The 13,428-nt window shown below is 51.8% G+C and overlaps 1 protein-coding gene across 1 annotated transcript in view; it reads right to left on the bottom strand.

Moving 5' to 3' along the window:
- PKNOX2 (PBX/knotted 1 homeobox 2) overlaps nt 1-13,428 on the bottom strand; it is a 239,233-nt gene that overhangs the window by 54,109 nt on the left and 171,696 nt on the right. Inside the window, exon 5 of the mRNA XM_090290476.1 lies at nt 6,320-6,459. Coding sequence (XP_090146602.1) covers nt 6,320-6,459 — 140 coding nt within the window. The remainder of the gene's footprint in view (nt 1-6,319; nt 6,460-13,428) is intronic.

Here is a 13,428-nt window from a genome sequence, read left to right as displayed (position 1 = left end):
TCTTTACACATAGCAGAGCTCAGTGTACATTTAACTGGATTGGGTGTGAAGACCACTCATCTGGGAGCCTGCTCCTGTCTTGACTCTTACTGCTTCGTCTCTCAGCATCTACTTTCTAGCCTGACCAAGTCCTGCTTGCATTTCCCTAGACTTCTAATAGCAGCTACCACCTGCAGGGTGCTCGCCATGTGCCAGATTTTTTCCTAATTCCCACCCAAGGATATGTTTATTGATTTTAGAGAGAGAGGAAGGGAGAGAGAAGCATCCATCGGTTGCCCCTGACCCTCTATACGCCCTGACTGGGTATCAAACCGATAACCAAGGTATGTGCCCTGACTGGGAATCGAACCCGCAGCCTTTCGGTGCATGAAATGACACTCCAACCAACTGAACCACCCGGCCAGAGCCATATGCCAGATTCTTTACCAAGCTCTTTCATATGCATTACCTCATTTAATCCTCATGATGATCGTGATGAAGAGACAGCACTATTTTTAGCTCTATTTTACAGATGAGGAAATGAGACTCAGGAAGGTTTAGTGCCCAGGTGTGAAGTCAGAAGGTAAACAAAGGCTGTGATCCTATCCCTGGATTCCACCTGTCTGAATGCACCAGACCCCTTCACATTTCAAACAGGCCACGGACCACACACCAGCCCCTCTGTTCCAGACCCCCCACCCCAGTCTACCTAGCAAACACTGATCTGCATGTCAGGCATTGCCATGTAAGATCTAATTTTAGTCTAGCTATTACTATTTTCCTTTTACAGTTCAGAACACAGAGGCTCAGGCTCATAGGTGGCGAGCAGGCTGACAGCTGTGAGGGGCAGGGCTGGTTAGGGGGTGTAGGATCGAGTGAAAAAGAACAAGGACTCGTGCACATGGATAACAGTGTGGTCACTGCAGTGGGGAGGGGTGGGTGGCAGTGGAAGAAGATGTAAGGGGGATAAATGGTAATGGAAAAAAATACAACACAAAATTTAAAGAAAGTGAAAACGAGAGGCTCAGAGAGATTAACGTGCCCAAGGTGACAAAGCTAGTTCTCACCCAGTCTGTTTCTAGAGCTCTTCCCACTGCCCAGCGTGGCTGCTCTGCTGTTTTTGCACCGCCAGCTAGGGGACTGTCCGGAGCAAGCCTGGAACTCCAGGGACCTTCAGAAGGATGGTTGCGAGGGAGCCATCAAAACACTGCCCGCTGCCCTGTTCTGACCTTGCCCCCGAAGAGTGGGGACTGCAGCGGGACCAGCTGGCTGAGGAGGGAACAAGCATCATATCGGCAGGGCTTTAGAAGTGAGCGTGGCTTTCATTGAACTGGAATGGGGCCGCAGGCCTCACACAAGAGGAGGAGGCCTGAGCTGCTGGTCTACAGCGAGATGAAGAGCTGGAAGCGCTAGAAGGAAAGGTCACGGTTCCGAAAGCGAAGAACAGAAAGAGGCAGGAGGAGGATCTGATGCCTGGTGGGGCTTCTGGAGCTGCTGGGAAGGAGTCTGTTACTGCATGAAAGGCCTGGAATCTCCTTGGAGAAGGTGGGAAAGTTGGGGGTGATGGGGGGACCTTCCTCAGCAGATGAAAAGTGGTAAGACAGTCTTGGGTACAATCTAGAAAGGAGAGAATTCACTGCCTTGGGGTTAAGGAGAAAAACCACAATTGCAAACTCTTATAAAGCACTTACTCTGTGTGAGGCACTGTTCTAAGCATTAATTTATTAAGAGAGAAGATTTCAAACTCAGGACCCTGGGAGTATACCAGACAGGCTAGCGAGAAGACCAAGGAATGTAGGATCACTGGTAAGGATGGGAGTAAAACCCTTCCAAAGCATTCTGAGCTGTTTAAGGACAGAGGCTCTGCACCTGTAACTTGGCCACCTGTGCAGGGTTTGTACTCGAGGCTGGCAAGAGCTGCCTGTGCGTCTTTCCCAACTCTGTTTAGCGGTAGCACATTGGTAGCTTGAAATGGGCTGTGGTGGGGCATTTATGCCATGGAAATCAGCAAATGCTACAAATCGGGGCTCTCCCCTCCCTTCGGCCCCGAGAGCCAGGTCGCCAGCACACCCACCTGGGAGCACGGTGTACGCACAGGGTACTACTGCCTACCCTACTTCACAAGTCTATTCAATAAGCACTGATTTCGTACATCCTCCAAGCTGCTGGCTCCAAGGTGCTGTGGAATGCACTGGGAATAAATCAATGGATAAAGCAGACACGGACCCTGCCCTCGTGGGGGACACAGAAACCATGTTAACATACTCAATTTGATTGTGAGTAATGCTACAAAGGAAAAGTACAGTTGACTTTTGAACAACATGAGTTTCAAATGCACGGGCCCAGTGATACACGGATTTCCCCCCAATAAATATATGGTCCTCTGTATCCACAGGTTTCTTATCCGTGATGCAACACACTGCAGGTCACATACCAGCAGCATTTTTATATTTCCAATTTCAGTTCGCCAAGTGCAGATCAAAAATACTGTTCTCTCTCCGCAGTGGGTTGAATCTGTGGATGGGAAGGGCTGACTGTAGTTAAGTTTTGGGGGGAGTCAAAAAGTTGTACTCAGGTTTTTGACTACCCCGGGGTCAGCACCCCTGTGTTGGCCCAGGGTCGTCTGCATGGGGCGCAGCAGCCGTTCATCTTCTCTGCCTGATCTGAAGCGCAGAGCTCTAGCGTTCCTGACCGAGAGGCAGAGCACAGCGGCCCCACTGTTTCCTCAGCAACCCCGCCTCCACGCAGCATCTCCCATCCATAACGGGCAGCTTCTGCGGCGCCAGGTGGGCCACTTCCTGGGTTCTCAGAAAGGTTTTCAGCCTCAGGGGTGAGAGCCACTCGTGCACCCCGAGCAGTCTCAGCAAAGCCAGCCTCGCCTCCACTCACACCTGGCCAGGCCAAGCTCCCTGCCTGTCTCCTGCTCCCCAGGACATCACGGTTTCCATGGGAACCCACTCACTTCAAAGGGGAAGGAAGGAGAGTGGAGGGGAGGAGGGAGAGTGAACGCAGAATTAACCTCACCCCCTTGGCCCTTCTCTGTGCTGCTGCTGGAAACCTAACCAGGTCCCTAACCAGGTCCCATGGGCCTACCAGCACTGAGAGATGGGGTGCCATGGCTCAGGCTACATTGTAACTTCTTAGGGGAAAATCCAGGGGTTGAGGTGAGGGCTGAGGAAGCCAAGAACTGAGTGGGTCCAAGGCTGCAGTCCTCACCGTGCAGGGGGTCGCCTCCCCAGACCCCCCTCTCAGTATTGTTCTTGGGCACAAACACAATTACCCGCGATGTGCATTCAATCACTGGAACTGCTCAGATTAGACTGCAGTCATTAATCTGAGCGGGACTCCCAGCTGCCTTGCTGATTAGCCCAGATGATGCTCCGGTACGATCCAATTAAAGATGGACCGGCTTCCCCTCTGCCCCTACATGTGTGCGTGCAACACACACACACACACACACAGCGTCCACATCAGAAGGAACTGGTACATTTCATTAACACATCCTCTTCATAGCAAATAAAACCTCAGGGGCCCTGGCAGGCTCCCTCGCTCACAGGCACCCCTCCCTTTTGTCACACTGCCCCTTGCTGCCCTGCAGCGGTGGGGGCAAGGGCTGGGCAGGGAGGGGCCTCCCCTGCTCTTTCTTCATCTGTGGTTCTGGGAGGGGCTGTAGTGGGGGCCCCCAAAAGTCAGAATCGAAAGGGCCTTGTTACATTTATTGACATGAAATGCCAGCTCCCTGAAGTGCTTTGGAGCAGCCAGGCTGCCCCAGGCAGGCAAATGTAATTACAATGACCCGACCCGTCCTCTCACAAGGGCGACAGGGAGGGCGGCTGGTACTAATGGGAGAGGTGTGGCTGTGGGAGGCAACACTGGGGCAGCAGGCGGGCAGGGGGCCTGCAGAGAAGAGGGGCTGGGCAACCCGCAGAGACAAGCTGGGCAAACACCACGGGCTGTGGGGGTCAGCCTGTGGGAGGAGGGGAAGACTGTGTGTGGGCAAGCAGAAAGAAGTGAGGGCCTCATGGGCACTTCCCACGGGGGGCCCTGTCTTCCCTGTAGCTTGGCCTGGGTGGGGAAGGGGCCTGGGATCCTGGGAAGGGCTATGGAGCCCAAGGAGCAATTGGTGGGAACAAGGGGACCTCTGTGGTCTGTGCCAGACATGGCGTCGGGCACATACATGGGCTGTGTCCTGAACTGGCTGATGAGGTTCTGTCATGAAACTAAAGCTCAGACACTAGTACACCACTCATCTGGGGCGAGCCGGGGTGGGTGTCTCTCTAGACTCAGAGCTGTGCTCACCACAGTTCCCTGCGCCCAGGGGTCTGGGCAGGGGCCTAGGGCCAGGCTTTAGTGTGCCTGTGAATCACCTGGGATCTTGTTCCAGTGCAGATCCCGAACCCTTAGGCTGCAGTGGGATCCGAGGTTCTGCATTTCTAATCAGCTCCCAGGTGGTCCCATGCTGCTCGCTGTGGGAGCGTGATCTAAATGGGGTACCGTGGCTGTACCCCCGAGCCACCAGAGCATCAGGCAGTTTCCAGAGGCCATGTTAGTTTCCCCTCCCTTCTTACACCCCCACAGAAGCACCAGCCTGCCTCGCAGGTTAATTTACAGGTGGCTATGAAGGCTCTTCTCCCCACACGCAGCTCCTTGGGCTCCTGGCCATGTCTGGAACACATCAGGCTCTATCCTGCCTGGAAGGGCCTTCGCCACCCACTGCTCCTGGCAAACTCTCTCACTAGCCTTGAAGATCAAACTCATACATTGCCTCTTCTGTGAAGCCTTCTCGGTTAAAGCTCTTTCTGGAGAGACCGAGAACAGCCTGTGCACTCATCCTTTTAGGATTTTCCTCTTTCCCCTGCAGCCCAGCATGGTGCTGCCACGTATTAATATGAGGGTTCAATAAAGGAAGGAGGGGAGGGAATGGCAAGTGTGCACAGTCACATAACGGCTTGTCCCCCTAGAGGCTCTCTGACAGGAACTATGACCAGATCATGGTGTCCTTTGGGGTCCAAGACAGAGCATATGTACTGCCTGCAGGCAGCTGGGCCAGGCCTGTGCATTGGATGGGATGGCGGGAGTGGGGAGTCAGGGGCGGGACATGCAGTGTGATTTATTTTTCCTCCAGGCCTGGCAAGGACCCTTGGGCCAGGATCTGTGGATCAGAGCCCACTGTTCTGGACTCCCAACTGTTGGCATTAGAGGCATTCAGCTCACCTGAGTAACTAAAAATAATGCCAGTTATAATGATAATAACAGCAATAATCACCACCATTAGCAAAAAGACGCTGCCATTTGGGGAGGGGGGAGCGAGGAGGAAGGAATCAATCTTCTTCCTATCCACCCCGGGTGGCCCGCCCATGGCACCTGTTGTGGCCATTAGCACCTGCTGCGGCGTGTGCCCGCCTCACGTGGATGCCTACGCTCATACGGCGAATATGAGCGAGGCTCCAGCCTCAGGACTGAGTGTGACCCAAGCAACTTTGCTTAGTGGTGTGTGCTCCTGGTGGACAAGGGATAGCTCAGTCCCTGCTGGGGCCTCGCTCAGGCCCGCTCTCAGATGACCCCAGGATTTTCCCAGCCACTGACATCCACAGGAATTTCCCTGAGCTCCTCTCCGACCCCAGGTCATAGGCTGGGGCAGAGCAAGACGAAATGAGTTTCTGCTCTCAGCAAACTTCCCACTTAGGGAGGGTGCCAGAGCCTACGCAGCGGCACACAACGCCTGTTGCTAAAAACCAGAGGTTACCATGAATCAAAAGGTGGTTCAAGGGGCAGCTACATGAGCATCACCAGGGATGCATTTACAAGTTCATATTCCTTTTCCTATAGCTTGACCTACTGATTCAGCATTTCAGGGCACGGGGCCCCTCACACGCACTTGAACAAACTCTGCTGACGGTTTTCAGGCACGTCCAAGTTCGCATGACACCGAGTCCTAGATGGTGCAATAGACATGCAGTACTCTAGTTGGAGTAAAGGCCACAGAAAGATGATGAGGCCAAGTTGGCGGGGTGGGGTTGCGGGGGGGTCCCCAGGCAGCTGCTGTTTGCTGAGCTGAGGGTTTCTGGCTTGTTAGGGCTCAACTCCCCAGCTGGGATGAAGAAGGGCTCCTCCCGGAAAATGCTGCCTAGGCCTCTTAGACAATTCCAGAAAGCTAGTGTCAATGCACAGGGGCCAGCTGAGGGGGCTCTGGGTTGATATGAGAGAGAGAAGGCGGCGAAGGGAGCAGCTGGTGGCCGTGGTCCCGGAGGGGCCCCCCCACTGGCCTGCAATCTCGTTTCTCACAGCTCGGGCCTGAGGCTGGTCGGGGGCTTCTCAACACAGCTGATGGGTCTCCTACCTGTACACAGCTCGCTTGTCAGCCTCCAGCTGGGCCTGGGGGTCGACAGGGGCACTGGGCACAGGCGTGCTGGCAGCAGCTGCAGGGGCGGAGATGTGGACGGCCTGGGCCTTGGAGGGCGTCTGAGCAGTTGCCGTCATCTGCAGAGAGAAGGAAGAGGAGGTGGCGGGTTAGCGTGGCCGGGACAGCTGCTTCCTCAGCTGGAGCTGGGAGGTCCACCTGGGCCTGTGGGTGTGGGTGTGTGGCTAACAGACTGTGTGGGAGACCCCATGAGTGTCTATGTGCTACAGCAGGAAGAACGCGGGCCTTTTTTCAAATGAGAATGTTCCAGAAAACAATGCAGAACCATTCAAAACCAGGTGGTGCAGGCACACACTTTAAAAGAGACGAATCTTACTGCACAGGGAGGTGGTGACCTCTGTTGAGAAGCAGAAAAAACCAAAAGGATGAGCCCTTTAAGCTGAGCCGATGAGTCATCGGGGAGGGATTGGGCAAGTGTTAGGTTTGATTCGATAACTAGGAAAAGGAAAAGCAATTAGCTGTGTCGGTTCGCATTTGGGCAGAGGTCTATTCCACTTAACGCTAGCCAGGGGTAACTGTTTTAATGATTTTGACTGAAAATAGAATGATTCTCCAAATTCGGTTTACCTGGGCACTTGAAGGCAAGTGGATTTTAATGGATGACAGACAGACTTCTGTTCTTAACCATAACAAATATTTAGAACAGTTGTTTTCATCCTGTTCTATGTTTTAGAAGGTGCCTCCAGGGCCCTATTTTTTTAACCATCAGAGCGACTCCTTTTAGTATTATATACTGAACTTCCTGTGTAAGATTTTATTGAAAGAAATGGTTAAGTGGCTTTAAATTTCTTGACAACCATCCTTACAAAATAGAATGCTTTTACGTTATATTTGCCTTCCTCAGATGGATCCCTAAAGTGTCACGGACGGTGACATGTCTGAACCGCTGTCTTCCTCCAGCCTGCCTGTAGCAGCCCGGCCACTCCTGGCCCTGTGCCGTCAGGCTTGCAGACTTGCCTGCCTCCTGCACTAAAGTGTGTTCACATCTTCACCCCCGGCACCCAACTGACACAGAGGAGATGCTTAGTATCTGTTGAGAAAACACCCGAGTGAATAAATGAATGAACACATTCTTGAAAGAATCAGATATTTTATAGCTAGAAAGTTTATCACGTGACCTAGGTCCCTGCTTTCTGGAAGAGAAAGTATTATATGCCCATGAATATAGCACAGTATTGCTGGTGCTGATCCCCCCAAGATATCGGTCTCCTTCCCTTCATCTAGTCTCTGCTCAGATGCCGTGTCTGCAGAGTAAAACAGAGCCCCTCTGCCCCTTGCAAGCCCCTTACTCTGCCTTATTCCATAGCCCTCAGCAGGACCATGTACTGCATATCTGCTTGTGGGGTTGTTTTCTCTCCCACCCCCAGCTAAAATTTAAGCTCAAAAAGAGCTTGATTAACAGTTGTATTCCTAGGGCTCAGAAGAGCCTGGCACTGGTAGATACTCAATAAATATTTGTGGAACCAATGAATTGAATTAATGAATGATGAATAGTAAATGAGTTTGAGACTATAAAAGAAATCGATCTGCTTTACTATACTGTATCCCCATTGTTTTTTTCTGTTGTTGCTGGGATGAGATGTCCTTGTTGCTGTTCGCTGAGCTGGGGGAGCTTCCCCCAAACTCAGTGCACAAGAGGCTGGACGCACACCAACCGATGATTGCTTGAATCCTACTGTCTCCTGTCATTCGCTTTTGACCTTGGGCAAAAATCCCTGATGTTTCCCAAGCTCCTATTTTCTCATCAGTAAGCAAACCGGTGTCCTTTTAGGATTCACGAGTATTAAAGAGATGCTATGGGGAAGAAAGTAGAAACAACTGTTCCAGTTTTCAAAATAGAGAAAAAAGGTGGAATCGGAGATACTAAATCTTGCTAATATTCACATCAATCTGGGCTGGTTTATTTCATTCACAAGTGCAACTGATTATTTCTTCAAATGCTTCTTGAGCCCCTGCCCTATACCGGGCACTGTGCTAGGCACTGGGCTCACAAGGCCAAGTGCCGGCTCTAACGGAGCTCAGTGTCTGGGTTTAGCCATTGCTGGGCTGGCAGATCAGGAAGATGTGGCAGCCACCGATGGTGTAAGTGACCTCAGCACCGTACCTCCCACGGTACCTGCAGGGAAAATGGAGTCAGTCAGGCTCCGTCACCAGGATGTCCCAGCACGTACAACTCAGCAGCACTTAAGTAACCACGGCAGAAAACCCGCATGCGCAGAAACTCTCCTATTATGTATTTAATAATGTCATACCTTGGCACACAGCCGGCTTTACGTATACACTTAGGATATAAGGAAGTCGGGGCTTTCTGCCATGGGGGGTGGGGGACTGCGGAGCGCAGCGCGGATCACCCCAGCACCCGAAATAAAGGCATGTCAGGTATCCCGATGGCTCTGCATATTTTCTTCCGTCTGCCCAAATCTCGAGTGGACCTGCCCAGTCTCAAACATTTGCAGAACAGTAGTACCTTATGGAAAACACAGAGAGACGTGCCTGCATGGACAACCATGTGAATCACACAGCTCCCTCTGACAGAGGACAACGCAAGGGTAGATGTCAGCTGGAGGAAGGCTTCTAGGAGAGGGCTATATGCTTTTGACTTAGGCCCCTTCTTCAAATATTTCTATCGGTGATTTAGTAGAAGTCTAAAGAAATGCTCCACAGATGTATGGGTGACATGAAACTGGGATCCAAAAGGTCCTTACAGATGTTGGCAACCTGCTGACTCTAATAAGATTTATTTTCATCTAAAAAGTCAGAACTTAACATTTTGGCCAAAAAAAAAAAAAAAAAAAAAAATTGAATAACATAAGAGCAAAACAGGGGAGACCTGGCTTAGCATCAGTGTTTTCGCTGACAGCGGGTTCATTATGTCCAAAGTGGAATGTCTGTCAAACAAACAAATAAACAAACAGATGGAGAAGCTGACCTAAACTCGGGCTGTCTGAGGACGTGTTAATAGAAGCACGGTTCACACAAAGCCTCTAGTCTCGCCCCCTGTGCCAAACAGGTGCAGCAAAGGACATTCAGAGAAGCATTGACCAGGTGAAGGCATTCTGCACCATCTTGTATGAGGAACATTGAAAGGAGTCTGAATTGTGTAAGAGAGACTTGGTAGAGGGGGACAATGGAGAGACAGGAGAGCCCCCTTTGACTGTGTGAACAGAAGAGTTGATTCTATTAGTTTTTAAAAATTAATTAATTTTTTGAGAGGACCCCCCCTCTGTAACCGCTCCCCCCTCTCAGACTTAAGACCCTTTACGTAATCACTACCTACCACACAGAGTTGGAGCAAGGCTCGGATTAGATGATGCATCGTGTGTAAAAGTGCTTTGGGAACTCTGAAGTGCTCCCCAGATGGAGGAGTGATGGTTGTTATTAAACACAAGATTTCCAGAATGTGTTTCTTTCCTAAGCAAGGCATAGCTCTGTCTGCACAGAGCACTGACGGGTAAAATACAAGGTGGGCTGGTGCGCTGTGGTCTGCCCACTCAGGGTGAATTTCCTCATGTGCTTGAAGGGGCCCACAAAGGGCTCCCGTGAAGATGAGCGAGGAGAGAGGGCTGAGTGGGGTGCGCCTGTGCCTGCCGCCCCCACTTTCTAAGCGGGACTTTCGGGGAAGCCCTGCTGGACTGGAGAGGACAGCACAGGATAAAAACAGAATCAGGTGGCCACTGGCCAGCATCCCAAGAGGCCCAGCCGAGACGCTGTCTCTGGGGCTCAGAGGGGTGAGAGGGAGAGGAGAACAGAGCTGCTCTAAGGAGGACGATGACTCCAATTTACTTAGTGCCTGGGGACCAGTTCAAACTCTGCCTTTCCTCCAGGTTTGGAGAATGTGTTTATTTCCAAATAGACTTTTTTTTTTTCCTAGCCAGAGACAGCCATTTCTCAGGAACTGGAGCTCAGAGGCAAAGGCCCAGCAGCTGTCTGTAGGGTCTAGAGGCAGGGAGACGGGGGTTGTGGTGAGGTTGGGGTGGGGGTTACCCGGAAGTACATTCTGAAGAGCAGCAGCAGGGGAAGGACTGGAAGGACAGGGACAGGGTGTGACCGATAAATGTCCGGTTGGGGCTCCCTGGTTCTGGCCTGTGAAAGCCAACTTAAAATCTCAGGCATTTGGCAAGCTGGTCAACATCACATTGGCTACGGGTGGGAGCACTTAAGACCACAGAAATCAGCAAATGAGGCAAATCAGCCGCCCACCCCCACCCCGAGAACTGGTTGTTAAATGTTTATTAGCGCCGGACTGGAGTGAGCTTTCCCCTCCATGCTCCTCAATCTGGCAAGCGAAGAACCCAGAAACAAGCCGGACACTCCATGAAGCCACTTGGTGTGTCCACGGCCGGTTCCAGAACCGGCTGCTCCAAGGAGACCTCAGCGCACCCTGCAAATCCCGCACAGGCAGCAAACACCAGAGACAGGGTGTGGGTACAGCATTGCACAGGCGGGAGGACTGGCCCTCCCCAACAAGGGGAATGAGGCACAGAGGAGGAGAGGCACCCCTGAACAATCTCTGGAGAACTTCCTGGAAGACCAGAGAATCCTCAAAGAGTGGAAGGAGCAGGGGATCCAGGCCCTGGGTTTGAGGCTCCTCTGTTAATAATTAGCTACACATTTCAGGGTGAGTTCCCTGACCTTTTGGAGGCTTGGCTTCCTTACATGTGAAATGCAGGGATAACACCTACTCCCTGTGAGGCTCTGAGGGTTAACTACAAGAACAGGATGACAACTGGCAGACAGGGAGGGGGGCAGCATTCCCAGGAAGCCACTGCTGTGAGCTGTGGGGCTGTGCCCAGAGCCTGTGCCGGGTTCTAGGGTCCTTTCTGGGGGCACAGACCCTTGCCTCCACAGATGCTATAGCCTCGGGACTTCCGTCAGCCAGCTGGAACCAGCCCTGCCTTAAACTGGGAGCTAAAGGGCCCTGACTAATCTCGGTCTGTGACAGCTGCAGATGGACGTTCCTGCCCCTGCCCCCCATCCTACAGTGGAATGGGAAGAGGAGGGGCTGTAAGCTGTGTGTGCAGGGCTGCAAAATCCAGAGGGGCCAACGGTGTAGTCTGACCCTGAAAATGAGCCAGAGATGCTCCAGGGTGTGACTTGGGAGAAGCTGGGATGGGTGCACCTCCCTCCTGTCTCAGCTGCTCTTACTGCTACGGGAGTGCCCCGTGGGTGCCTCCTCTTCTGCTAAGCATCACCCTTGTGCGGTTGTAGTGGGAGAGCGCGCAACACTGGGCTCTGACGGGCTCGTGAAGCGTTTATGTGAGCTTCGTGCTCAGCAACCACCCTGTGCAATAGGCTAGTGCCGTCTCCTTCCTATGTATGAGGAAACCAAAGCCCACAGGGGAAGAAACTTCTAGAGATCACAGTCTGCAAACGCTGGGGCAAGAGCCAGGGGCTTTCTGACTAAATCACACCATGGGAATTATTGTACGTAATTACAGTAGTCCCTCTCTATATCATGGTTCACTTATCACGGCCTCACTGTATCACGGGATTTTTAAAAATATTATATTTAATTATTTATCGCGGATTTTTTGTTATATCGTGGGATTTTGTGGTACTGTATATGTATTTTGTTAAAGTTACGTACATAGGTTTAAGAGTGTAGAATATGTTTAAGAACATAAGTAGTGTTTATAAAAGTGTGGAAAAAGTTAATAAGGGAGTGGGAAAGGTTAATAAGGGACTGGGAATGGTTTATAAGTGTGGGAAGGGTTTATAAAGCCTTAAAATATATATAAATACTAAAGTAAATGTAAGGTTCCTACTTCGCGGATTCTCACCTATCGCGGGGGGTCTAGAACATAATACCTGCGATAAGTGAGGGAACACTGTACTTTTCTTTGAAGAGGAGAGTGGGAAGACATTTCCCCCCCTGAGTGAAAACAAAAGCGGAGAGAGGAAGGGCACCGGCATCAGAATGAAGCTTCACTTCCCGGCCTGTGCTCTTGGGTCTCCACCGAGCTCACCCAGTCCTCACTGTGGGCCCGGCTTCTCCCACCCCACCACAGACCGGTCAGGTCAACGACAGTCTTTCTGCACCATGGAGCCCAAGTGGGGAGGCACGGGTGAATTATCAATGGAATATGGCTCAGGGCTACTTCCTTCGAGGCTATGGAGGAGCTGGGAGAATGAGGGCCTGAGAAACCCAAGCCTTCAGGAAGCCCAGGACTGATCACCGTTGCCCACTGCTTGCTGCCAGCTGCCATTCAGAATTCCTCTCCTTTGCTTGTGGGAGGTGAAGGTAGGTGGCTCAGAACGGGGATGACACGGGGTTCTTCTAGAACCCCATGAGGTGGTTTGCAGCAGACACTGATATCAGGTGGAACCGAGTTCTGCCTTTGCGGTTACTGCTGGGCAACCTTGAATGTGTAACTTGACCTTTGGGGGCTCAGCCTACTCATTAGTGAAATGTTGGTGGTGCTCCCCACCAGCCTCGTGGGGCTCGTCCTCTCGTTCAGTGGGTGCTGGCTGAGCAACAGGGACTGGTCTGGCCCCTGCTCTGGGCTTCCGTGGCCCCGAGCATACTGTTCAGCCTGTCTGCTTCCTTCCTCTCTCAACCACTGGATGGTGGACCCAGGAGGGCAGGGACCCCATCCTTCCTCTTTTCTGTTACAGTCCTGGTGTTCAATACAGAGTCGGCCAGGTATCTACTGATGCAGGGCTAACTCAAACGATACCTTGTGAGCTGCAGACTTATTTTTCTGACCCCCAAATGCCTTGGGCTACAACAGAGAAGTCACAGTCCCTGATTTACTGGGCATGGTGGTGTCTAGCCCAGAGCTGGAGAAGAACAGACAGAGCATGGAGTGCTGGCAGGGGCACCTAATGGACTGGACTCTCCTTCTGCGTGACTTGGGCAAGTTACACAACCTTTCTGATCTGGGGCCCTCGTCTATAAAATGGGTCCCATAAAACGTAAGGTACGGGGTTGTTAGACATAAAAGAACTAATGTGTGCAAAGCAGCTGGCACTTAGAAGGCACTAGGCATGTGGCAGTTACGGGAGCACAATCCATACAACCTGCAGCC

This window comes from Furipterus horrens, unplaced genomic scaffold, assembly GCF_987537825.1.
Source record: "Furipterus horrens unplaced genomic scaffold, mFurHor1.1.pri manual_scaffold_11, whole genome shotgun sequence".
Lineage (NCBI taxonomy): Eukaryota > Metazoa > Chordata > Mammalia > Chiroptera > Furipteridae > Furipterus > Furipterus horrens.
This window is presented reverse-complemented; position numbering and strand designations above follow the sequence as displayed.